At 37.2% G+C, this 27770-nt stretch overlaps 1 protein-coding gene across 1 annotated transcript; it reads left to right on the top strand.

The window, feature by feature from the left end:
• The first annotated feature begins 76 nt into the window (after positions 1-76).
• Positions 77-27770, top strand: IMPA1 (inositol monophosphatase 1). Its single transcript, XM_063079698.1, has 9 exons — positions 77-149; positions 3294-3359; positions 3755-3888; positions 5678-5782; positions 9187-9232; positions 11774-11882; positions 13278-13386; positions 20818-20969; positions 27566-27770. The coding sequence occupies exons 2-9, from the start codon at positions 3297-3299 to the stop codon at positions 27679-27681; spliced, it is 834 nt and encodes a 277-aa protein (XP_062935768.1). The 5' UTR covers positions 77-149; positions 3294-3296; the 3' UTR covers positions 27682-27770.

The following is a 27770-nucleotide window of genomic DNA, read 5'->3' as shown; positions in this document are numbered from 1 at the left end:
AGTGGGGCGGGGCCTATAAGCCACGCCCCCATCTCGGACGGGACTTAAGGAGGCGGGACTTCCTTTCCGGCGTATCCCCTCTTTCCCCGGAAAAGCTGAGCAGCGGACGACGCGGGGTGCACAGCGAGCAGGACGCCCTCCAACCCGAGGTGAGACCCGTGTTACTCCCGCGATCCCTGGACACCCTCTAGCGGGTTTGGTGGGCGCTGCGGAGCTGGGCGGCCCGGAGCGGCCCCTCTCCGGCCGTGGCCGGCGTGGGAGGTCGCGGTCAGCGGTGCGGGGGGTGGGGGGCGGAGGCCGCAGCTGGAGCGACCTCTCTGTCCGGCGGTGCTACCCAGAGCCGCCGCCGAGTGTCACTGGCAACGGTCCAGACGTTGGTGTAGCGGTTTCACCCACGCGATCTCACTTACCCCTTGGGCAGCTTATGTAGAATAATTGCCCCTTGTCATTGTACCGAAGAAGCTCAGAAAGACCTGGCACATTCCCGGGGTCACGTAGTCACCGTGTAAGTGATGATGTAGCGCTGCTGGGGACAGGTGACAGAGAGGATGGTGATATGGCTCCCACTACCGGGAAGGCTGTGACCAGGGCAGAAACAGTTGGAAACGTTTCAGGTTTTTATGGCTTTGGGGTAATGAAATTGAATAAAATATGGCCCCTTTCCATAAAGAAATCCACTCAAACTTGAGAAAATATGGCTTGCATACAAATGGCTAAGATGCAAGAAAGACATTGCTGTGTGCCCTAAGAGGGATATACGAAGTTTTATGGACTCTTCCAGGCAAAGGCTTCCTCAGAGCTTCTTGCATTTCAGGCCAGAACATTCCCAGTTCCCTCCTAGGGAATGTCATTCAGACTCAGGACCTCAGTTGCTGCATATTCCAGTTGCTTACATATTTATATTTACAGGCCATACCTCTCCTCTGAACTCGGAATCCATATATAAGTTAGCCAGCCGTCTAATTAATGTCTCTCTCTCTCTTTTTTTTTTTTTTTTTTTTTTTGTCGTTTTCGTGACTGGCACTCAGCCAGTGAGTGCACGGGTCATTCCTATATAGGATCCGAACCCGCGGCGGGAGCGTAGCAGCGATCCCAGAGCCACACTCTACCCAGTGCGCCACGGGCTCGGCCCTCCTTTTGATTTCACAAAGGCCCCTCATCCTCTGCTAATTAAACTCTTGATTTCTCAACTTCCTACCCAAATCCCAAATTTGACTCTTTTTTGTAGCTCCCTGTTTTGGTAGATGTATCCATTCAGTTGCCAAAGTGGGGAATCTGAGCATTGTTTAACCCTTCCTCTCCCTCATATGCCATATCCAATCTATTACAAAATCCCCCCAATTTTATCTCCCCAAACAGATTACTCTTGATTCTCTCAATTTCTCTGCTTAGAAAACCGCCCTCCCCAGGTTTCAGCCAACCAATGGTGTCCTCTGAACTACTGCATCCTAAATCTAAATCTGCTAATTCATCCACCCACACTCACTTTCTGCTCTTCCTTCCACCCTCCAATGCATTCTGTTCAATGAAATCATTCCTCATGGCTCTCAAATCATAACCTAATCTGTAAGGCACGGTAAGGGAAGATCTCTACTACCTCCCTAGCCTTACCCTTCCGGTTGCCCTTGATCTCTGAACTGTCACACTTGGGCCTTTCAGTTACTCTTCATGTACCAGGCATCCTGTAGTTGAGTTAGTTAATGCCTATTCACTTATCCTTCACATCTTGGTTTAATCTTTTCCTTTGGGAGACCTTATCTGATGCCTGAATCCTGTTCAAAGTTTCCCTGTTAAATGCTTCTCATTACACTTCTCTTACTTAGCCTTTACTACATTTATGAGTTTGCATGTAGACTGTGATTTTTTTATTAATATTTGACTCCTGTTTTTCCTCATCACGGTGCAGTGTACAGCATATAATACGTATTTAGCAAGTATCTGTTGAATGATTAAACAAATAGTGACTTCTCGGTGGAGAATCCCTAGAAGAGAGGGTAGCTTTTGAAATGAGCCTTGAATACCTGGTAGGAGTTATATCAGTGCTATTAGAAGGTGGTGGTGCGAGGGGCTTGAGCAAAGTTTCTGGCAAGAAAGCAGATGCACTTTGAGAACATCTAATTCTGTTAAGACTAGTCAAATGGAATGGGAGTAAGAATGAAAAACTAAGCTTGGAAACAATTCCTCAAGAGCTCTAAGAAGCTACTTATATAACTCCAAAAGTGGCCTCACTTTAAAGAGATGTTAAATGATTATGCCAAGAAGAAAATGCAACTAGCAGAAACCAGCTGTATCTGTCCTTGCCCTCCCTTTCTCTCCTCTCCCTTTTGCTGTAACGTGAGGACCATGGATAGGGATAATGTGAGCACTGTGTTTAGGGATAAGTGTGTCAGTTATCCTCAGTTATGAAGAAGACAAAATTAGGGTTGCTTTATAAATGATGCCACATTTTCTGAGTCTGACGACTTAAAAAGCTTCACTGTGCAAGGTACAGATTTTAGAGTATGGTCAAACCAGTGGTGAGTTATTTTAGTCATCAGAAATCAGCGGAAAGTTGGACGGTCCAGAACACAAAATTATGTTGTTTTTCACCCCTCTCTGAAATTCAGGAAAATAAATTTTATTTTTGCTTTTTACTTTATTTTTTTAGTCCTGGGACTTTCTTACCTCAGAATGTTATAATAGAAAGAACAGAAAAAAATCTGAATTGAGTTTAAATTCTGACCATGTCATCTGTCTCTATAACTTTGGCCAAATATCTCATCTCTGAGCCTTAAGTTCTTCATTTTTACAATCTTATCTTTTTAAAAGTCTCATATGTAAAGCACCTAGCTGCCTAGCATTCAGTTAGTAAATGCACCTTTTCCTACTTCCCTTCAAAGCTTTTATTACAGTATTCCCAGTGTTCTTTCTTATTTTTGCCTTATTCTCCACCCAGACATGCACCTATATCTTAAAATATTTTTTGTCCTTTCTTTATTCCTCAAACTAGTGTTTTGTTTTGTTTTTTAATGTGATATGGTATGGACACTTTGGGAGATGATTTCATAGAATATTTTTTGTTATGAAAATGTTTCTACAATAGAAGTGAAGTAACTTAGATAAAAAAATGGTTTTTACTGGGAAAACCCATTTTCCCAAATCTTAGAAAAAAAGTTGGACTTTAGAATAGGGCAGGGGATGAATCATGAAATGAAAGTCTGTTGCTAATTGAAATGCTTTTGTGAACTATTCTATAATTAAGACTTTTAGAGAACTGTAACTACTTTGCACTGATAGGTATTAAATATTTTCAGGAGATGGCTGATCCTTGGCAGGAATGCATGGATTATGCAGTAAACTTAGCAAGACAAGCTGGAGAGGTATGAACTAAAATTTTGTCAGCTATAATATGATGGATATAGACAGTGTATGGTTGCCTTGTTAAATGAAACACCTATTTTAATTAATCTACATTTGTTTTCATTTTATTAAACACTTTAAATAGAGTGAATACTACAATTTTATATCATTAAACTTTTCGTGATGTCAGTTGTGAATCTAAAATAGGATGAAGGATTGTATAATTTTGTACATATAATGTCATAACTATTAAAGGCTTATTTTATAGACATTCTTGTAAGACATTTTTAAGAATATCTTTTAAGAATATCATATAAGACAGAGTGAATGTTTTAAATTATTTCTATTTTCATCTTTTTGTTTGATTTAAAATTACTTGTGCCTTTTCTATTTTCCTACCAAAAAATCTTTTTAGGTGGTTCGTGAAGCTCTAAAAAATGAAATGAACGTTATGATTAAAAGTTCTCCCGCTGATTTGGTAACTGCTACTGACCAAAAAATTGAAAAAATGCTTATCTCTTCTATAAAGGAAAAGTATCCATCTCACAGGTATTTCTTATTTCAATTTCATATGATAAAATAATGCCTAGGTTGGAGTCAATATACTAGGCAATAATTTTGACTCTACACAAAACCTGACTTCAGTTAACTTGAACTGAAAAGGAATTTATTTTGAGGGTGTTGGGTAGCTCAGGCAAGAACCATGGGAAGAAGGAAGGCATACTGGGGACACAGGAACCATTGCTTAGGATGCCACTGGTGGCCTAACTCCTGACTCTGGTGGTTTTGAATACTTTCTAACCAACCTTATATTTTTACCTTATTAGCTTAAAATTACAAGTCCTGAGCAGGAACATGTGGTTTCTGAGCTTAGATTGTTCGCCCATGCTCACGCTGCCTGGGATCAGGGAAGAGGGAGTATTTGGATTTCTACATGGTAAGAGGAATGTTCGGGTGCTGAGATGCTGATGTGACAAATGTCTGCCATAGATAGACGTGATTTAGAAGTTTGATTTTATTTTGTATATTATAAACTTCTATATATGCTAAAGTGGCAGTAGCTTTAAGGAGTTTGAGAGAAAATCCTAAAATCAGAGCTCTCTTACAGGCACAGAAATATAGTAGAAACATTGTCATCATTTTACAGTTTTAGCACTGTCATTCTGCACTTCTTCCTAGTCATGCCATTGGTCATTCCTGGTGTTTTTAGCCATTGAGAAGGAAAAATGTTTAAAGCTGCAGCTACATATACTTATTCCCAATAAAAGGATTTACAGCTAAGAGAAAAAGAGATAAAAGATGATCATGATAGTGATTATTAGGACAGCTCATTGTTGAATAAAGGAAAATAAATAAAAAAGAAAATGGGAAAGAAGAAAACCAATGAACTCAGACACTATTTATGGAATTTACCTAAGATTTATTGCATAGCATGTTTTAGGAAAGCATGTACACACACTAATTTGGTGGGTGATTTGCTTTATCATTGCCTTATTTAATATTCTCTGTATTAGTTATCTATTACTGCAAAGCATATTACCCTAAAAACTTAGAGCTCCAGACAATGAACATTTGTAATCTCACAGTTTCCTGGGATTGGAAATATGAGAATAGCTTAGCTGAATGTTTCTGGCCAAAGTCTCTCATGAAGTTAGTCAAACTCTCAGAGCTGTAGTCATCTCAAGGATGAACTGGGGCTCAAGGATTCTTTCATGTATATGATTGTTGGCAGGCTTTAGTTCCTCGTGGGTTGCCTGTTGGCAGCTTCCTTCAGTTCCTCGCCATGTTGTCCTTTTCACAGAGCTGCTCACAACATGGCAGCCGGCTTCTCCCAGAGTAGGAAAAGGCCATTTTGTGAGCTAGTCTCCAAAGTTGTACGCTGTCACTTCCACTTTATTGTATTGGTTAGAAACTAGTCACTAAGTTCAACTCACACTCAAGGCAAGGGGTAGTAGGCTTTATCTCTTGAAGGGAGGAGTATTAGAGAATGTGTGGACTACTTTTTAAAATAACCACATTTCCTTAATGATTTCTCATCTGCAGCAAATGCCCTTTTCAGGTGTGTGTGTGTGTGCACATGTGTGTGCCTTTATGTACTCTGGTATTGCATTTAAAAATTTGAATTCTGTAATTTTTCATATGACTTTGATTTAGGGGAAATAAAATAAAGCTTTCTTTTACTAGTCTCTATAGGAAGGAAAAAGGAGCAACAATAGAAAAGTAGTGTATAGACATTTGTTAAGTTTTACAATAAAGTCTGTGTAGCTGAGGAAATGTTATGGTTTGAAAATTGTTGAAAGCAATGTAAAAATAAGGAGTTTGTCGTTCTCGCTTTTAGTTTCATTGGTGAGGAATCTGTGGCAGCTGGGGAAAAAAGTGTCTTAACGGACAACCCTACATGGATCATTGACCCCATTGATGGAACAACTAACTTTGTACATAGGTATGTTTTTAAAATTTTAATGTAGTTACTGTTATATATTAACTGGATGGACCTTTAGTGCACTCCGTTGAGGAACATATACACTTTAGAGAATTGTGTAATTTGTTTATGCTTCTTTATTCTAAGAAAGTACATATAAAATGTAATAGTAGAGCAAAGTGTATTGTGCAGACTTTTTATCAGATATGGAGGAAGTGAAGGAATATTTTCTTTTTAAGTCTATTTATTAATATTATTTCTTTTTTTTTTTTTTTTTTTTTTACATTCTATGATGTTGTTGCAGAACAGTTGGAGGGAGGGGGAAAGGGGAAGAAAATAGGGTGGGAGGCAAAAGAGGAGGGGCAGGATTGAGGCCTGTGGCACCTCATTCCTACATGGGAGACCAGGCGGCTTCCAGCCAGTGGTGGCTTGGTCATTGCTGGGCTGGGTGCAGAAGTCAGAGGGGTGTGGCTGAAGCCCTTGCCCCTGCTACCACCCCTGCACAGGTGCCCAGGGCACTTCCTGCAGCAGCTCAGTGGTCATTGCTGGGCTAGTTGTGGGTGTCAGGGGGGTATGGCCAAGGCCCTTGACCCCCAATGCCCCAGCTTGGGAGAGCCTGGGGCACTTCCTGTGGTGACTCAGTGTCATCGCTGGGCTTGTTGTGAGTGTTGGGGGTGCCTGGCTGAGGCCCTCGGCCCCCTTCCCTTGGGACTTGTTGCAGGTGTCAGGGGGGCATGGTTGAGGCACTCAGCCCTTTCCCCTCCCTGGCTTGGTAGGCCAGGGTACTTACGGTTCTTCTAGGTTTTATGGGTGTTCTTTGGTGATGAGAGACCTTTACTAGTTAATGTCAAACTTTGTCTCTGGTCTGTGGGGGTTTTGTTTTTTCTTTCAGTTCTGTGTTGGATTATTTGCTGTTCCTACCACTTAAACTCTGCACTGGAACTAATTTGTTGTCCTTTGCTTACTTCTAAAATGTGGGAACTTCCTATGGGGACCAGTACTTTAGCTCTGTGGTTGAGCTAAATTGTTTTGCTGCTGATTCCCTGGGGAAGGCTTTTTGTGTAGCTCAGGTTATAATGGTTGACTTTATAGGTACTTCTGGGACTCATGTGATCAAGTACACCTGCATTGTATAGAAACTCTGGTCTGGGCCTGAGTCTTTTCAGCAAACAGCACCCCCTGCAGTTCTGTATTCCTGACCAGTATCCACTGAGTGGTCCTGTGCTGAATGGGGGGCAGATCAGCTGTCCTTGCTGTGCCCCAGTGTTCTCCCAGTGGGACCATCTCCCCTACTGCCTGTGCTCCAACCACTTCCCATGGGACGGGCCATATGCCGATCCCTTGTAGTGACTCACTGGCCTCTGAGTGGCTCCTTTTTTTCAGTTGTTGTAGCTCCTTGCTCCTATGTGGGTCTGTGGGAACCTTGTTAGTAGACTTGCTGGCCTGAGGGCCACCAACGCCCTTTCCTCCTCTGCAGCCTCCAAGCAACTCTATCCAAAGGGCACAACTGTAGCTTTTGCCAGCTCCTGTTCCATGTGCACTCACCAGCTCCAGCCTTAAAGTGGCTGGGGCTTGAAATGGTTGAAGCACTTCTTTCTTTCTCTCATTGTAGCTTCTCTCACCTTCTTGCACTCCGTAGGTCTCTCCTTCTCTTCCCCTGAGTTCTAGTGGCCCCCGCTTGGCTATCATTACTTTTTAATAGTTATAAATTGGTTGATTTGTGGGAGACAGTGAGGCTGGGGACTGTCTATTCTGCCAACTTGACCAGAAGCCAGTGAAGGAATATTAATGTTATGGACTTGTCTTGTTGTAAAGTGCCCTGTTCACTACTCCTTTTCTCACCATTGGACCATATAAAAATGTAAGCTAGCACCATTGCTTCTTTGAGATCAAGAGAACACTATTGGAATGTTGTGTATATAGAATGAGTTCAGTCCAGGAAAGAAAACAGTGTTAAGAAGCTCATGGGTCTCATACAAACAAAAATTGAGTGAATTCATCATCACTAGACTGGCCCTACAAGAAATCCTAAAGGGAGTCCTATAACTGGAAGTAAAAGGACAATACCTACTCTCCTGAAAACATGCAAAAGCATATAACTCACTGGGAGAGCAGTTACACAAATGAGAGAGAGAAATTATATCTTATCACTACAGATAACCCTTAAACAGCAAAGACAAACAGTGTAAGAGGAAGAAGGATACAAAGGATATGTAAAACAATCGTAAAACAAGTAACAAATGTCTGAAGTAAGGACACATTTTTCAATAGCAACCTTAAATGTAAATAGATTAAATTCCCTATTTAAAAGATAAAGACTGGCTGGATGGGTTAAAAACCAAGACCCAACTATATATTGCCTACAAGAAACTCATTTTACCTGTAAAGACACACACAGTCTATTAGTGAAGGGATGGATAAAAATATTGCATACAAATGGAAACCAAAAATGAGCAGGGGTGGCTATACTTACATCAGATAAAATAGACTTTAATCCAAAAAGTATAAAAAGAGACAAAGAAGAGTACTATATAATGATAAAGGGATCAATTCAGCAAGAGGATATAATAATCGTAGACACATACGCACACAACATCAGAGCACCCAAACATAAAGCAAATATTTTTGGATCTAAAGAGAGAGATAGACTTCAATACAATAATAGTTGGGGACTTCAACACCCTTCTCTCAGCACTGGGCAGACCATCTACACAGAAAATAAAGAAACATTGGGTTCAAACATCATTATAGATCAAATGTATCTAAAAGGCTTTTACAGAACATTTCATCTACCTTCTGCAGAATACACATTCTTCTCACCAGCACATGGAACAGTCTCCAGGACAGATCACAAGTTAGGCCACAAGTCAAATCTCAATAAATTTAAAAATATTGAAATTATTTCAAGTGTCTTTTCAGACCAGAAGAAACCTAGAAATCAATAACAAGAGAAACTTTGAGTACTATACAAATACATGGAAATTAAACAACATGCTTCTGAATGACCAATGGATTAAAAAGGAAATTAAGAAAAAAAATTCCTCAAAACAAATGAAAATAGAAACAAAACATGCCAAAAACTATGATATACTGCAAAAGCAGTACTAAGAGGGAAACTTATAGCAGTAAGTGCTTGTATCAAAAAAGTAGAAAGATTTCTGATAAATATCATTTTCTGTGAATCCTTTCAGAGATGTGTCCTGCCTGTAGAAGCATCCTATATGTATGTATGTATATATACATATTAACTCCTCTTCCCTCCTATTAACACAAATGATTGTATACTATACATACTGTTCTACATGTTTTTTGGAAGAGGAGGGATGAGACAATTTATATAAAAATTTGTAAGCACTTATATTATGAAAAGATGAATTTTATTGAAAATAAGTTCTATCTTGATAATTTTGTGTGTTTTTTTTTAGTTTTCCTTTTGTAGCTGTTTCGATTGGCTTTGTTATAAATAAAAAGGTATGTTGTTTTAAATGTATGGTTGATAAAATGCCTTGCTCTTATTTTCTGAGAAAGAATAAATGTGTCTCCATAAAAAATTCAGATTTTTCTCTGTATTCAATTTTTTGTAACTGCATTATTTTGAGCATAAGCTACAGGACTGTTAAAATTTTCACAATTGATTTTAAGTGAAGGAAATTTAATGTTTTCTGAGAAGCAGGAGTTGTAAGGAGAAATACGTACAAGCAACTGATATACAATTAAGTGTGTAATCATCATTATATGTTGTGATAAAGTCAGATATAAGACTTGATGTGTAATCTAAAATGGTTCATGGAAGAGGTGGGATTTGAGCTAGGAATGTTTAATAGGTGTCAGTGAAGAGACACATTCAAAGACCAGGAAGTGGCAGAGACCTAGCATGGTTGGAAAATGCACAGTAAATTCAGAAACTTAAACATAATTGAATTCTTATATCTAAAGCCCCATAGAGTAAAATCCATGCTATTGCACTTTCTTGCTGTTTGGCTATGTGGTTGGCCAAACAGTGAAGGATGTTTACTAATGTCTTACATAATTGTTCTCACTAATGTTCAAAAGGAGTTAAGTGAGCATTCAGCATATACTCAGCCCTGGGCTGTGAGTTGTCCCTGACATTGAACTCACAGTTCAGTGCAAAGTTAGATGTATGAACAGATAAAGATACCATAAAAAAAAAAAAAAATACTGTGGAAACAGAAAATGATGTAACCAATTCTGCAGAGAGTGGGTTGGAGAAATCTTTATAACTGAAGGGGTCTTAGAAGTTGGTCATGTGAGCTGGCACTTAGTAAAAAAAAAGAAAAGGAAAGCATTTTAGTCAAAAAGAACAGCTTGGAGAAGTTGATGCACATGATGAGGATGGGGAACAGTGAGATGTTCATCAAAAGTGGCCAGAGCAGAGGTTGGTGGGGTAAGTGAGTTGTGGCCTTATTGTGAGGCATTGTGGCCAGACCATGTGAGAAAATTTAGATTTTTTTTCTAGGGAGTAGGAAACCAGTAGAGGTTTTTAAGTGGACAGTGACAGAGTATTTCAGCAATGTAGAGGTTATACTGGAGAGTGGGGAATTCTGAACTAAGAAGAGGCAGTGAGAATAGCCAAGGAAATTGCAAAACCAAGAAATGTTTTTAAGATAAAATTTGAAGGAGGGGATTCATGGGGAAGGAATGGGGTGTAATTAGGCAGTGAGTGATTTTGAACTCTTTGAACAAGGTTTCTGCAAAACTAAGAACTCTGAAGCACAGGTTTTTACGTGTGATAATGGGTTTGATGTGAGCCAGAATTACGGGTGGTTGTTGAATTTGTGGACTGGTAAGGACCAACCCATAAGAATATGAAGAGCTAAAAGGGAAATGGAAGTACAAAAAAAATGAAGTACACAACTTTTCAGGAATAGGCAGAGAATGTTTTAAATAATGATGCTGAGTGGACGACACTGAGTAAGCGAGGCAGGAGAAGCAGGAGAGTACTGCCAGGAGTGTGGAGGTACCACACAGGATATTGAAGAAGTGTTAATGATGTCCAGCAGGCTCCGATTCTTCAGACAGGGCATTTGGGCAGTAAGAGTTCACTGGTGATCACCATGCAGGAGTTTGAGAAGAATGAGTGATCAGGGCAGAGGCCACATTGAAATGTACTAAGAAGTGGTGAGGGGATATAAAGTCCAGACTACTTTTTGGCAATGAAAAAAAGGTTTTTTAAGTGTCTTAGTCCATTTCCAATGCTATAACAGAGTACCTGAGACTGGGTAATTTATAATGAATAGAAATTTATTTCTCACAGTTCTGGAGGCTGGGAAGTCTAAGGTCAAGGCACCAGCAGGTTTGGTGTCTGGTAAGGCCTTTCTCTTCTTCCAGGATAGTGCCTTGCAGGTTGTGTCCAATGAAGGAGATGAAGGCTGGATCCTCACATGGCAGAAGGTGGAAGGGCCAAGAGAGAGAGCCCATTCCCGAAAACCCTTTCATTAAGGCATTAAACCCACCCAAAGGGGTGGAGCCCTCATGGCCTAATCACCTCTTAAAGGCACCACCTCCCAGTACCATTACATTGGCAATTAAATTTCAACATGAGTTTTGAAGGAGACAGATATTCAAACTATAACATTAAGAAACTTGGTGAGAGGGTGCCAGAAGAGGAATCTGAGAGAAGAGGGATCAGTTGATGGAGCAGTTTTCTAGAGAATATATGACAGGGTAGGAATTATAACACAGGAGGAAATGTTCACCTTAGAGAACAGGAAAGATCTGTCTTCAGCTGAGGCAGGAGAGAGAGAGGCAAGGTAGATGCTCTTGGTTAAGTCTAGAGGTGGATGGGAGGAGATTCAAGCATTTTAGGCCTGATGGACTCTTTCTCTGTTGAGGCTGGAAATTAGCATTTCAAGTATCCCACAGTTTAGCCATTTGAATCCATTATTATTAGTTGGTATGCCAGATTTTGTTACTTTCTTAGGGCAAGAAAGTATCGAGTTAATGACAAAAAATACTCAGGTTTGGTAAAGGAAACTTTTTTTTATTCTGTAGATAGAATTTGGAGTTGTGTACAGTTGTGTGGAAGATAAGATGTATACTGGCAGGAGAGGAAAAGGTGCCTTTTGTAATGGTCAAAAACTACAGGTTTCACAACAAGGAGGTAGGTTTATCCTCCAATTTCTGATATTGATATTGTGATACTGTGATACTATATACTCATATTGTTTTTTAATGTTCATCTTAAGTGTTACTGATTCATAAATTGTGTTTATTTCCTCCTTATTTTTTTATTTGGCCTTCAGTTTTGAATGTGGTAGCAGAAGCAGGAAAAGCAAACATAATTGAATAAAACATACGCTTAGGCTCAGTGCTGCACTAGGTGATGGGAACAGGAAGATGAATAAGACTGGCTTCCTACCTTTGAGGAGTTCATGTTTTGTTGTTTCAGCCGCTGTATTTCAAATTCTTTGTAGAATTCCTCTAATCTGATGCCACTGGACCAATTATTAGACAATTTTTTAAGAAGTCCATTAAAGCTGGGAATCATTAAAAATAATACATACACATTTTTAATGAGCTAGATGATTGACATTTTAAGTCGTCTTTCTTTGTGACAGCTGATTGAAGTTTTGAGTCACTTTTCTAACCACATCTAACATCATCCACAGTTTGCACTTTCCGATTCTCTTTAGTTCAACAAGAATTCAATACTTGCAAAACAGTCTGAGTTCAGAATCGTTCTAAACTTTTACAGTTTTTCCCCTCAATCAAACACCTAAGTTGAGAGCAGATTTTTAGTTCATTTCCTTTTCATTGAACTCTAAGACCCAAAAGACTGGGCGGTGCTTCCAAGTTTTGAGATGTTAACATGTGAAAAACTATGCATCTTAGAACTAAAGGAATATGGTAGCTTTCATAGAAACAACTCTTTCCCTTTTTATAATCATTTTTCACTGTACATAATATTTAATTAAATTAAGTAACTCTTAGAAAGTATCACAACAGTTATAAACATGCTTGGAACAAATACAGCAGGTGAACATATACCTTAGCTGGTGGGAAGAGGTGAATTGTGGGCAGTGTTGAGTGTGTCCTGAGCTTGTCACAGTGTTTGAGAGTGAAAATGGAAATCTCTGTATAATCTGTCAAATTAGTAAATGGAGATCAGATAAGAGAGTTACCACTTAATTTTAGTTTCATTTCAAATCTATACATAAATTTCTTACTGAATTTAATTTCTAACTTCTACTTTCTTTATGTTCAAGATATTTGTTTCCCATTAAACATTTCATACATGCAGGCAATTTGGTTATATTCTGCACTTTTGGGGGAATGGTCTAAGAAGCTGGACTTTTTTTGATGCTTATAAAAACAATCGTTTGGGGATAATTAATTTATCAGCATTTTAATACTTAAAGACTTTAGAAAGAAACAAATTTGATAAAACTAGGAAAAGGGTAAATGTGTCCTGTTTTATTCTGTTTACAAGTGTCAAATTTTTTCTCGAATTCTGATTATTAAAATCTAGTGATTATTTAAAACATTTTCTTTTTAGATATTACCAAATCACTCTTGGTGACCGAGTTGGGCTCTTGTAGAACACCAGAGACTGTAAGAATTGTTCTTTCTAATATGGAAAAGCTTTTATGCATTCCCGTTCATGGGTAAGCTCCTTTTTATTTCCCACCTAAAAGTTCCAGATAATTTAACATTGTGAATGAATAAATTTTCCTTTAGAAATGAAATTTTTATTAACAGGCATGGAATCGGTATCATTATTCTAATTTTGTAATGTATTTTTGAACCCTTTTTATTTGAAAGTAATTTAAAATTTAACAAAAAATTATGGCAATAAAATAGTACAAAGAACAGTAGTATATCCTTAACCCATATTTACCTGTTGTTAACATTTTACCCCATTTGCTTTATCATTCTCTCTCTCTTTCTCTGTGGGTATTTTTTCCCCTGAACCATTTTAGAATAAATTATGTACATCATATCTCTTTACTCCTAAATGCTTCAGTTTATTTTCTAAGAATAGTGTCACTCTCTTCCATAACCAAGGTACAATTATTGACTTAATAAATATACTTTTTGATCTAATATACTGTCTGTATTCAATTTTGTCAGTCAATCTAATAATGTCCTTTATAGCATCTTCCTTCCTCCAGTGCAGGATTCAGCCTAGGGCAGGCATTATATTAAGTTGCCATGTCTCTTTAGCCTCCTCTAATCTAGAATATTTCCACAGCCTCCAAAGTTACTCATTTCTTCTAATTTTTCAAATTATTTGCATAGAGGAATGCGAGGTAGACTCATAATTAATTTCTGGTTTCTCTGTATCAATAGTTATTTCCCTCTTGTCACTTGTTATTTTATGTATTTGTGCTTTTTTTCTTTTTCATATTGATTAAATTACCTATTGGTTTGTCTATTTTGTTTATTTTTTTCAAAGAACCAGGATTTAGATTTATTAATCTGATCTACTGTTTTTCTCTTATTATTTTCATCCTGTGCTTTCTTTTGGTTCACCTTGTTGTTTCCTTTTTCTTTTTTTTTTTTTCTTTCTGAGTAGAGAATTTATTTTAATTTTTTGATTTTTATTGATATAAGTATTTAGGCTGTGAATTTTTATTTGATCACTTCTTTCAGTGTATCCCATAGATTCCATGTATTGTTTTCATGATAAATATTTTTCATAAATTCTGTAATTTGTTTGTGTTTTACACACGAATTGTATTCTTAAATTTCTATAAGGAGAGGCCTTTTTGGGTTTGTTTTAAATTTCATTTTTAATGTGTACCTTTATTGCATTGTAATAATTCTGCTTTATGGGACTTCCTGATGTCTTCTTCATACCCTAGTCTGTGATCAATTTTTGTGAAAGTTCCCTATGCATTGGGGGGGAAAAATGTACCTTCTCTATTTTCAGGGTGTTCAATATATAGGCAATAGACCTGCCTTATTATATTGTTTATTTATTTATTTATTGTCTGTCATAATAGTTACACCTGCGTTGTATAATTTTAACATTATAAACTATCCTTTGTCTTGTGTCATCCTTTTAGGCTTGAAGTCTCCTTTGACATTAGAATTGTAATTTCTGTTTTCTTATTATTCTTATTTGCCTGTTAAATCTTTGTCCACTCTTTCATTTTTAGTCCTTTTGAATTATTGCATTTTAAGTGTATCTGTTGTATATAGCATAGAGTGGAGCTTCACTTTATAAGTCAACTTGAAAATCTTTTTCTTTTAATAGACAAATTAGGCCTGTTGATTTATTGATATAGCTGTTTTCGTTTGTTCTCAATTCTGTTGCATTATCTTATGTTTTAATTACTGTATTTATTATGGTGTAGTTTATTTGGTGTGCCCTTTCTTCTTTTTTTTTATGCCCCCTCTATTTATGAAAGGTTAAGTTTTATTCTAACAGGTTTCTTTGGTGTTAAAACTTTTTATACTGCCATCAATACTCTTTTTCTTACCCATTTACTAAAAATTGGAACCTCTGTAAAGTTTCCACCTATTAACTATGTAACAGTAAATGATTTTACTCCACTTTTCCCTTTTTCTCTCTCTTTATATCCCATTTTTTAAGTTGCATTCTTTGTACTTTGTTAGAACATATCATTATTATATATTCTTCAGTCATGATCCCTCCTTTGGTCTTAGTGCTTTGTTTGATTTTATAAAATTCTCAAAGTCCTTTTATAAAGTTTTCCAATCATGTTTTGATTGGATGAAATTCATCCTCTAGGAGATTTCTTGGGGAAGGCACATGTGCATAGTATTATTCCCTGAGTTTGGTATATTCTAAACTGTTTTTGTGTGGCCTTGAAACATGAAGGACAGCTTGGCTGGACATATATCCTTAATGAAAGAAAGTATGAACTAAATTTCTTGAAAATGTTATTTCACTGTTGCTTTGCTTTGTATGTTTTTGAGAAGTCTGGTGCCAATCTAATTTCCTTAGTTTTTTTTTTTTTTTTTTTTTTTGGCAGCTGGCCAGTATGGGATCCAAACCCTTGACCTTGTTGTTAACCAACACCATACTCTAACCAAGTGAGCTAACTAGCCAGCCCCATTTTCTTGGTTTCTAAATTATTTTATCTTTTACATGAAGGCTGTGAGAATTTTTTTTCCCCCTTAATTTTAAAAGACTAATAGGCTTACAAATATTTAAGAATTGCTCGTTCTGGGTCAATTTTCTTCTTCAGTGTGTAGATTTATGTATTTTTTATTTCTGGAAAGTTTTCTTGAGTTATTGTTTTAAATATCAGTTCACTTCCATTTCATTTTCTTCTTCAAAGACACCCATCGGAATGTTCAACTTCCTTTGTGTCCTCCATTTCTGCCACTTTCTGCCCCTTTTTTACTTCTTTCTTTTATCATTTTTCTTCATTTCCCTTTTTTAGGCATCTGTTCTCCTCTGGGCACCTTGTTAAATTTATTCTTCATTCATATCATTTTGTCTGTTTTCCCCATTTCTTTTCTGAGTTCAATAATCATCTCGTTTTATTTTTTTATTTTTTGGTCCATTCTCTGAATTCCTGTATTTCTCATTTAACCTTTTCCCCCCGATATTTACAAGTCTTTGTTTGAAGATATTTAATTCAGATTTTCTTCTGCTTAATTGTTGTTTTTTGGGGGAGTCTTAATCAGCCAAAAAAACATTTTTTTTTTTTTTTTGTCTTTTTCGTGACCGGTAAGGGGATCGCAACCCTTGGCTTGGCGCAGTCCACACTGCGCGCAGCCAGCGAGCGCACCGGCCATCCCTATATAGGATCTGAACCCACAGCGGGAGCGTCGCTGCGCTCCCAGTGCTGCACTCTCCCGAGTGCGCCACGGGGTCGGCCCTCAAAAAACATTTTTATTAGCAATATCTGATGCTTTCCAGTAGTTTTGAGTGGATGTGGTCTACTTTTTTTATTTCTGTTCATTTTGTGATCAGCGTTCCTGGTTTCAGAGCTCCTTCTTTTGCCAGTTCTGCCCTTCTGTGCATTTTCCTTTATGAATATCTATTAAGTGGTGGTGGGGAGGTGGGGTTGTCATGTCTTGTTGCTCTTCCATTTCTGCAGGATCCTTAATTTTCCATTCATAATTCCTACTTTTCCTTCACTTCTTTGTCTCCAAGAGGTACCCCCTGTTCTCTCTCATCTGATTCTTCTCCAGAATTACAGCTTCCCTGAGGCTGCTGAGTCAGGTTCTGCATATATTTCAGCTCCTTCTCTGTAGTCACTACTGCGAATTATCAAGTCCTGATCTGTGTTCAGTATTTTTGCATTTATTATCTCACTTTCTCTTTCCAAGAGTGATTTTGTCTGTGGTCCCTGTGGGTCCTCTGTTCCTCTCTGCTTTTTGTCGTAAGTCTTTTCTGCCTCTTCTCCCCCATTGTTTGCATCCAAGAGCTTGCGACGCTCTATTAGAATTGGTTTGTTTATTTTTCCTTATATTTACAGGTAGTTTAAGAGTGTGTTTTCTGATTCCTAGAAATGCTGAAGGAATGGGTCCTGTAGGTTTTATTTGTCCTTCTTCTTGATTTAATTTCATTTTTCTAGGGGAGAATGATAGGGAATTCAAAATCAGGATGGTGCTATTATTCTCCAAACCTCAGAGTTCTTCCTATAAAGAGTCTGATAAGTGAAGAAAGTAAAAGCAAATATTTGTCCTTACATTTATCCTTAAATTTTCAAGAATAACCAGAAGTTCGAGGTCCTTAAATTTAATATAGTTAATGGCTATATTAAATAGCATTTCTCTGACCTTTATTGTAGTCGTTTGCATAAAAAATCCTAATATACAAAACTGTTGAATAGCCACAGACTTTTATGATTTTATTTCACCACCAACTGTTCCTACATTTTTCTGAAAATATTGTCACCGAGTTATAAAATTCTTAGAACTGATCAAAGATCATCTAATAATCCAGCCTTATTTTGTAGGTAAGTTGAGTGCAGTTCAGAGAAGTGAAGGTGGCTGCTTGAGATCACACAGCTAGATGGTGACATGACTAGAACCCTGGCTTCCAGATCATTTCTCTTTTTACAATATTTGACTTCTCTTTTAAGAGTCAGGACATTCGAAGTATAGTTTGACCATTATACAAACTATAATTATGGGCTGTAAATCTGTGGTCTAGATAAAGTAAGAGAGAGTGTCACTATCACGTAGCTATAGAAACTCCCAGAATGATGTCCTTGACGGAAGAGCAATAAGATTTAAAAACCTGCTGCTACAGTGAGTGTGCTGTTTGGAACCAAGGACTTTTAACCACGGGCAATAAAATGGTTATGTTAGCCATAAAAGAGCTACAAGTGGTTTACAACTTTAACCTTTTATTTTGCCATTGGCTGAAGTAAAAAGTATAACTGGAAAAATGTTACCAAGGAGAAGTACTGATTTATTGGTTTCTTTTTATGATCTTTTGCAATCAGCTGATTCTTCCGTTTTTCAGTATGATTTCAGAATTACTTATACGAAACAAAATGAAACTAAAAGTTATAATCTGAATGAATGCTTTAAACAAATAGAAGCAGACTGATAACTTCCTAACTAGGAAATAACATTTATGAGACAAAGTAAATTATTGTGGGTCCATTTCCTTTGTTTAATTTTGGGAATTCATTTAGATGAAATGCACTATGTCTGTTATATTATGCTTTCTAGCATCATGGTTTAGACAATAATTACATTATAAACGTAGCTAAATTTTACTAAGGATATATATGCGAGGTACTCTGCGGGGTGCTTCGTATATATCATTTTTAATTATTACAGTAGTGGTGAAAAATAAGATAGTATCCCCATTTGATGACAAGAAAGCTAAAACGCAAAGAAGAAACTTTTTCAAGATTATAGGTTTAAGCAGCTGAGCAGGGGAGCAAACTCAAATCTTTGTGACACCAAAGGTAGTCATTTTTGCTCTGAGCTATACTAGCTCTGTTGGAGGATCAGACTAAGATAGGATTCAGAACACATAGTACAGAATCCTAGACCATGGCCTTAATTACCTGTTATTAAGTAATCTTTTTGGTAATCTTTTAGTGATACTTGTCCACAAAAGAATATTCTCTTTCTGACTACGAGACCCCTTTCCTGAGAGCCCGTGATACTCATTAAAAGTAGACAGAAGCATTACTAGTAGTATCACAGCTGTTCTTCCAGCCTGGGATTCTATCTCTGGATAGAAATACCAAGGGGTTACTTGTGAAAGATCTTGGTAGTTGCTTTCTATAACATGAGAAATGAACTATTACATATCCCATGTGAAAAGGGAGAAAAACACATCTTTCTTTATAAACTAAAAATAGCCACTAAAATTAATCTGATTTATTTATTTGGAAAACAAGCATCTGTGGAAATTTGTTGCACTTGCTAGTTCTTCTTAACATTTAATGTGCAGCACGAACATAGGCAGGCAAACATATTCCAAATCAAAGACATCATGTCATTCTAATCCTCTTCTTAAAAATTGCTTTGTTGTAAAGGATGCACTCAGATGCAATATTTTCTATTTTTATATTTTAGATACAAAACAAATACCACATTAGTCATCAATTTCCCATTATATTTTAAATAATAAACTGTGAAAGATCTCAGTAAACAGAACTCACTCCTTATTTCCAGAAGATTAAACATTACAAAAGGAGCTTGAGGAAAATACGTTTGAAAGTAACTTGTAGACATGATGACCCCTTTCTCCCAAATGCACACTTCAGTGTGTATTTCTTCAATAAAAGGAACATTCTCTAACATAACTACAGTACAATTATAAAAATCAGGGAATTAACATTGATATATAACCTAATATAAAGAACTTTATTCAAATTTTGAAAAAATTCTAACTCATGATCCAACCCAAGGTCATGTATTGCATTTAGCTGTAATTTCTCATCAGTTTCCTTTAATTTCAAGCAGTTGCTTAGTCTTTCTTTGTCTTTTATGACCTTGACATTTTTGAAAAGTATAGGCCAGTTAATTTGTAGTATATCTCTTGATTTGGGTTTGTCTGCTTTCCTCATGATTATGTTTGGATTATGCATTTTTGATAGGAATGCCACAGAAGTAATGTTCTGTCCTTCTCAGTGCGTGATATCAGAAGGCACATGATACCTTTTTGTTCCATTATGGGTGATACTAACTTTAATCACTTGGTAACAGTCAACCATTGTAAAGGTGCTATTTTTCCCACTGTAATTACTTCGTATCTGGTTGGGAGATACTTTGATACCATGTAAATATCAAACTTTTACCCACTCATTTTAGCATTTATTGATGATTCTTTCCTGAATCATTTGTTACTACAGGTTGAGCATGCCTCATCCAAAATTCTAAATGCTCCAAAATCCAAACTTTTTTGAGTGCCATCATTGTGCTCAAAGGAAATGCTCACTGGAGGATTTTGGATTTATGGATTAGAGATGCTCAACCAGTAAGTATAATACAAATATTCCATAATCAAAAAAAAGGCATTACAGGGATACTCAACCTATATAATGACTATCAAATAGTAGCCATATTTATCTTAACTTAGTATATTTCCAAGGAAGAGGTGCTATGAGGAGGCAAACATGAAGTCATCTTCCAAGGCAGGCCTACGTCTATGCAGAAGCCAGGCATGCTGTATTCCTTTAGGCACATTTATGATGCACAGTCAGTTGGGAATGATCAATAACATGATATTTAATGCTACCTAGAGACTATTTGCATTGTGGTAAGTGTGTGTATGTGTGTGTATTTGTATAGTAATGTAAGCCATAATGCCTGGGTTTAGACAAATATGAATATACATTCATGCCATTATAGTAAAATTATAGCCTTTTCTGCCATGTTTTCTTTCCTTAAAAATCATTGTATTAATGTTTATCTTATTACAAATGATTGCTTTATGAGAATTAGTTTTGTGATTTATATAGTATACCCTGATAGTTAGATTTTACATATTTTTATTTTAAAATTAGATACCACCTTCTTTTACAGTTATCGTCTACATTGGGCCAAGTTATCTCAATCAACACTTAAATAGAAGTTAAGGAAGAATCTCTTATTTGAAAGGATGATTTTTTCTAATCTTATTTTTCAATGCCATTTATTAGGATCCGTGGTGTTGGAACAGCAGCTGTTAATATGTGCCTTGTGGCAACTGGAGGAGCAGATGCATATTATGAAATGGGAATTCACTGCTGGGATATGGCAGGAGCTGCCATTATTGTTACAGAAGCTGGTGGAGTGCTAATGGACATAACAGGTAAAATTATGAGACAGTAAAGCAGTTTTCTCTTCACATCTGTTGGATTTTCCTCCATATGTATTTTGTTGTTAATTAATTAATTTATTACAAATATTCATGAGATACAAAGCTGATTGTCCCCCCTCCTGCCCATTACGTGGGGGCCAGATTCATACTGGGGCATACCCATTACCAGAAATTAGTTTTGTACCCTTTGTCCCCTCCCAATTATCCCCCAACATCCCTCCCCCTCCCCTTCTCCCCTCCACTACAATTTGTAGCCCTAGGAATGTTCCTTCCCTCTGTTGGATCACGGCACTTACTGTGGTCTTTCTTTCCTGCCTTCCTTTCTCTCTTAGCTCCCACATATGAGTTAGCACATGCAGTATTTAGCCCTCTGTGCTTTGCTTGTTTCACTCAACGTAAGTTTCTCCAGGTTCATCCATTTTGTTGCAAATGGGAGTATTTCATTCTTTTTTATGGCAGAGTAGTATTCCATAGTATGTATATATACCACAGTTTCCTTATCCAGTCATCTATTGACGGACGTTTAGGTTGGTTCCATATCTTGGCTATTGTAAACAGAGCTGCAATAAACATGGGAGTGCAAGTATCTCTTCGACATGATGATTTCCATTCCTCTGGATATATACCCAGAAGAGAGATTCCTGGATCATATGGAAGATCTATCTGTAGTTGTTTGAGAAACCTCCAAATTGTTTTCCAAAGTGGTTGTACAAATCTACAGTCCCACCAACAGTGCAGTAGTGTTCACTTCTCTCCACACCCTCGTCAGCTTTTTTTATTTACTGTCTTTTTGATTATAGCCAGTCTAACTGGAGTGAGGTGGTATCTCAATGTGGTTTCAATTTGCATTTCCTTGATGACTAATGATGTTGAGCATTTTTTCATGTATCTGTTGGCCATTTGTATGTCTTCCTTTGCAAAATGTCTATTCAGCTCCTTTGCCCATTTTTGAATTGGGTCATTTATTTTTTTACCATATAATTGCTTGAGTTCTATGTATATTCTGGATATTAGTCCCTTGTTGGATGCACAGTTGGCAAAAATTTTCTCCCACTCTGTAGGTTGTCTTTTCACTCTGTTGATTGTTTTTTTTTGCTGTGCAGAAACTTTTTAGTTTGATATAGTCCCATTTGTTTATTTTTTCTTTTGCTGCTTGTGCTTTTGGGCTCATGTTCATAAAGCCTGTGCCCCGACCTAACTGCTGAATTGTTTCACCTATATTTTCCCTTAGTAATTTTACAGTTTTGGGTCTTATACATAGGTCTTTAATCCATTTTAAGTTGGTTTTACTGTAATGGTGAGAGATGCATATCTAGTTTCATTCTTCCGCATATGGATATCCAGTTTTCCCAGCACCACTTGTTGAAAAGGCAGTCATTTCCCCAATGTAGATTTTTGTTGCCTTTGTCTAATATCAGATGTCTATAAGCCTGAGGAGTGATTTCTGGGTTCTCTATTCTACTCCACTGGTCTGAATGTCTATTTTTATATCAGTACCATGCTGTTTTGGTTACAACAGCTTTGTAGTATAATTTGAAGTCAGGCAGAGTTATGCCTCTGGCCTTTTTTTTTGCTCAGGATTGCTTTGGCTATTTGGGGGTCTTTTGTTTTTCCGTATGAAAGGTAAGATTGTTTTTTTCATTTCTGTGAAGAATGTCATTGGTATTTTGATGGGCATTGCATTAAATTTGTAGATCACTTTGGGTAGTATAGACATTTTCACAATGTTAATTCTTCCAATCCAGGAGCATGGAATATCTTTCCATCTTTTTGTGTCTTCTTTAATTTCTTTCAGAAGTGGTTTGTAATTCTCATTGTAGAGGTCTTTCACCTCCTTGGTTAAATTGATCCCTAGGTATCATATTGTTTTGGTGACAATTGTAAATGGGCTTACTTTATTTCTCTTTCTGTTATTTCATTATTTGAGTATATAAATGCTACTGATTTGGGGGCATTTATTTTGTATCCTGCAACATTACTGAAGTTATTAACCAGCTCTACGAGTTTTTTGGTAGAGTCTTTAGATTTTTCTATATATAGTATCATGTCATCTGCAAATAGGGAAAGTTTGACTTTATCTTTTCCAATCTGGATTCACTTTATCTCTTTCTCTTGCCTGATTGCTCTAGCTAGTACCTCCAGTACTATGTTGAATAGAAATGGTGAGAGTGGACATCCTTGTCTTGTTCCTGTCCTTAATGGGAAAGCCTTCAGTTTTTCCCCATTCAGAATAATACTGGTGGTGGGCTTTCCTTCTATACCTAATTTGTTGAGAGTCTTTAACACGAAGGAATGTTGAATGTTGTCAAATGCTTTTTCAGCATCTATTGAGATAATCATATGGTCTTTGTCCTTGAGCTTGTTGATGTGATGTATCACATTTATTGACTTTTGTGTGTTGAATCATCTTTGCATTCCTGGGATGAATCTCACTTGATCACAGTGTATAATTTTTTAATATGTTACTGTATTCTAATTGCTAATATTTTGTCGAGGATTTTAGTATCTAGGTTCATCAAGGATATTGGCCTGTAATTTTCTTTTTTTGTTGTGCCTTTATCTGGTTTTGGTATCAGAGTTATGTTGGCCTCATAGCGTGAGTTTGGGAGAGCAGCATCTGTTTCAATTGTTTGGAATAGTTTCATGATAATTGGTATTAACTCCTCTTTAAAAGTTTGATAAAATTCAGCTGTAAACTATCCAGACCCGGACTTTTTTTTTGTTGGAAGATTGCTAATTACCACTTCAATCTCCTTGCTTGTTATTGGTCTGTTCAGGTTTTCTGTCTCTTCTTGGTTCAGTCTTGGTAATTTGTATGTGTCTAGAAACTTATCCATATCTTCCAGATTTTCAAATTTGTTATCATACAGTTGTTTATAATAGTCTCTAATGATTATTTGTATTTCTGTGGTATCAGTTGTAATGTCTCCCTTTTCATTTCTAATTTTTGTTATTTGGATCTTCTCTTTCCTTTTTTTTTGTTAATCTAGCTAATGGTGTGTATATTTTGTTTATCTTCTTGAAAAACCAACATTTAGTTTTGTTGATCTTTTCTATTGTTTTTTGGGTCTCTATTTCATTTAGTTCTGCTCTGATCTTAATTATTTCTTTCCATCTACTGCCTTTAGGTTTGGATTGTTGTTGTTTTTCAAGTTCTTTGCGGCATAGTGTTGGGTCGTTTATTTGAAGTCTTTCCGTTTTTTTGATATAAGCATTTACTGCAATAAATTTGCCTTTTAGTACTGCTTTTGCAGTATCCCACAAGTTTTGGTATGATGTATCTTTATTTTCATTAGTTTCTAGAAATTTTTTTATTTCCTGTTTAATTTCTTCTTGGAACCATAGGTCACTCAGGAGCCTATTATTTATTTTCCATGTATTTGTATAGCTTACAGTGTTTTGCTTATTGTTTATCTCCAGTTTTAGTCCATTTTGGTCTGAAAAGATTGTTGGAATGATTTTAATGTTTTTAATTTTGCTGAGATTAGATTTGTGACCTAATATGTGGTCTATCCTGGAGAATGTACCGTGAGCTGATGAGAAGAAAGTGCATTTCTTTAGCTGTTGGGTGAAATGTTCTGTATATATCTGCCAAGTCCAGTTGGTCTAGGGTGTAGATTAAATCCTGTGTCTCTTTGTTGATTTGTTGCCTGGAAGTCCTGTCTCATACTGAGAGAGGGGTGTTGAGATCACCCACTATTAACATATTAGGGCCTATCTCCTTCTTTAGGTCTAAGAGTGTTTGCTTGATATATCTGGGTGCTCCAGTATTGTGTGCATACATGTTCATGATTGTTATGTCTTCTAGCTGGATAGTTCCCTTTATCATTATATAATGGCCTTTGTCTTTTTAAATGTTTTTTGGTTTAAAGTCTATTTTGTCTGATATAAGAATAGCTACTCCTGTTCATTTTGTTTTCCATTTGCATGGTATATCTTTTTCTACCCCTTCACTTTTAGTCTATGAGTGTCTTTAGAGGTGGGTCTCTTGAAGACAGCATATATTTGGGTCTAGCCTTTTAATCCAGTTAGTTAGTCTGTGTCTTTTGAATGGGGAGTTTAGTCCATTCACATTTAGAGTAGTTATTGAGAAGTGTTGTTTAATTCCTATAATTTAATTGCTACTTGTTTAGGTGGTTTATATATCTTTTGATCATTATTTCCCCTTTTGTTTCTCTTCCTCAATGTGAGTTGGGAATTTAAGGCGGAATGATTTAGCTTCTTTCTCTTTCTTGCTGGCATTTTTGTTTTAACTGTGGGCTTTCCTCTTTCTTGTGTATTTGTGATGGTGGTCACCATTATTCAGATTCCAGATGAATGACTCCCTTGAGAATTTCTTGCAGGGCTGGTTGTGTGGTGGTGAACTCCCACAACTTTTGTTTGTCTGGGAAATACACTATTTCTCCCTCATTTCTGAACAAGAGCCTTGCTGGGTAAAGAATTCTTGGCTGGAAATTTTTTTCTTTCAATATTTTGAATATATCATTCTACTTTCTTCTGGCCTGTAGGGTTTCAGTTAAGAAGTCTGCTGTTATTTTGATTTAGGTTCCCCTATAAGTGACCTGACACTTTTCTCTTGCTGCTTGTAGAATTGTCTCTTTGTCTTTGAGCTTTGCAAATTTAACTATAATATGTCTTGGGGAGGATCTTTTTGGGTTGAATCTGTTTGGGGACCTTTGAGCTTCCTAGATCTGAAGATCTGTATCTCACCCGACACCTGGGAAGTTTTCTGTTACTATTTCCTTGAGTAGGTTTTCAGTACCTTTTCTTTTCTCCTTTCCTTCAGGAATACCCATAATTCAGATGTTAGAGCACTTGAGGTTGTCTGCTATCTCTCTTAGGTTTTCCTCATTATTTTAAATTCTTTTTTCCTTTTTTTTTTTTTTTTTTTGTCTGCCTGACTTATTTCAAAAAGACCATCTTCAGGCTCTGAAATTCTTTCTTCTGCTTGCTCTACCCTGCTGCTCAAACTCTCAGTTTTGTTTTTTATCTCATTGAGTGAGTCCTTCATTTCTAGAAGTTCTCCTACACTCTTTTTTATGGAATTACTCTTTGTAGATTTCCTCCTTCATATTCTGGATGTTTTTTCTTGTTTCATTGTATTCTCTAATTGAGTCTTCCTTTATTCAAGTTTTATTAAGATCATTGCTCGAAATTCTTTTTCAGACATTTCAAAGATTCCCTTGTTCCATGGAGGGACATTACTGTATCCTTTCAGTTGTGTCATTTCTTCTTGGTTGTTTGTACTTCTAGTATTTTTTCGCTGATGCTTGGTCATTTGGAAGGGGATTTGCTTCTCCTATTACACTGAGGTTGGCTGTGGAGTGGCCCTGGTTGCTCTTGTGGGGGGTGATTTGTCTTTGCTTGACAGTAGGTGTGGCGGTAGTTATGTTAAACCACCTTCGGGACTCTGTTCCCATTCAAGACTCCGTGGTCATAAAATGAGCGCCTAGCATCATGGAGTTCTGCTGGGCCAAACTCAGTGGGTCGGATCCATAGGCTGGTGCTCCCCCCTAGGTCTGAGGCTGGGTGAGGGGCTGCATCCAGCCATGCAATTCCGCTGGCTGGTGTTGTTGCCTGCTGCCACTGGTGGGTTCACCTGCGTGCTGCCAGTTTAGGGCATGGGGGCAGGGCCTGGAGCTTCCCCCCGGCCTGGGTCCGAGGCGGCGGGGTGAGGGGGCCACGTGGAGCTGCCCGGTTCCACTGGCTGGTGCTGCTGCCAGCCGCTATTGGCGGGCTCACCTGCGTGATGCCGGTTCAGGGTGTGGGGGCGGGGCCTGGAGCTCCCCATATGTGGGTTTTTAAAAAAATGTTTGATATATGTTATACTTCATCTTTTAAAGCAAAAACAAACTATGATTTTCTGCGAAATCAAGATAAACATTAGGAGATATAAGTAAGAATAAGAGCCAATGGTAATGTGGGACTGATAATGATAAATGGCTAAGCCTCTTCAAAAGTGAGTATCAGGAATTAACGAAACGCTATTGAGAAGTTCTAGACAGTCACTGAGTCTGAGGTTGGTACCAAGAACTCTCTGAATGGTGACTATGGTGGTAGTTGACATAGACTTCCTCTATTATTGCCCTCTGTCTTAGGCTTAGAGAAGTTAAATACTTGCTTTGAGTGGATGGTGAAATTTTAAAGTGAAGAGTGAACCTGGGTTCAAAGAATTCTTTTGTTATCTGGGAGAAAGGCAATGAAGAAATAAGGAAATGGGAAGGACAGTGGTATGAAAGTGCACCGGAGTCAGATTTTCTGTCCATAGATTCTCAGACAATAAAGAAGTAGTAAGGAGTGTGCAAGAGAAGAATTAGAAAGAGAAAAGATGACATTTTTCAGAATGATGTGAGTTGAGATTCTCTCCCACTCACTGCAGCAAGTATTTACTCAAAAAAAGATGCTTAGAAAATCAGTTATGTACTGCCAAAGCTTAAACATTGTAGTTATGTGACAGCATGGATTTTTAAAAGAAACTTGAAAGTATTAAAACATTAAGATTGACCGTGGTACATATTGCTGTACTTGTTTTATATGGATTGTTTTTGTATGAGATATAACCATTTCCTTATTTGATTTGACTTTAGGTGGACCATTTGATTTGATGTCACGAAGAATAATTGCTGCAAGTAACAGAACATTAGCAGAAAGGATAGCCAAAGAAATCCAGATAGTACCTTTGCAAAGAGATGATGAAGACTAATTGCAACAGCCTCATATTCAATCATAATTGCTTTTTCCCAGATTTGCTGACACTCATCTTTGATGTCCAAATTAAAAAATTGGAAATTA

This window comes from Cynocephalus volans, chromosome 15 (genome assembly GCF_027409185.1).
Source record: "Cynocephalus volans isolate mCynVol1 chromosome 15, mCynVol1.pri, whole genome shotgun sequence".
NCBI lineage: Eukaryota > Metazoa > Chordata > Mammalia > Dermoptera > Cynocephalidae > Cynocephalus > Cynocephalus volans.
The sequence above is the reverse complement of the archived record's forward strand: the minus strand, read 5'-3'. Positions and strand labels throughout refer to the sequence as shown.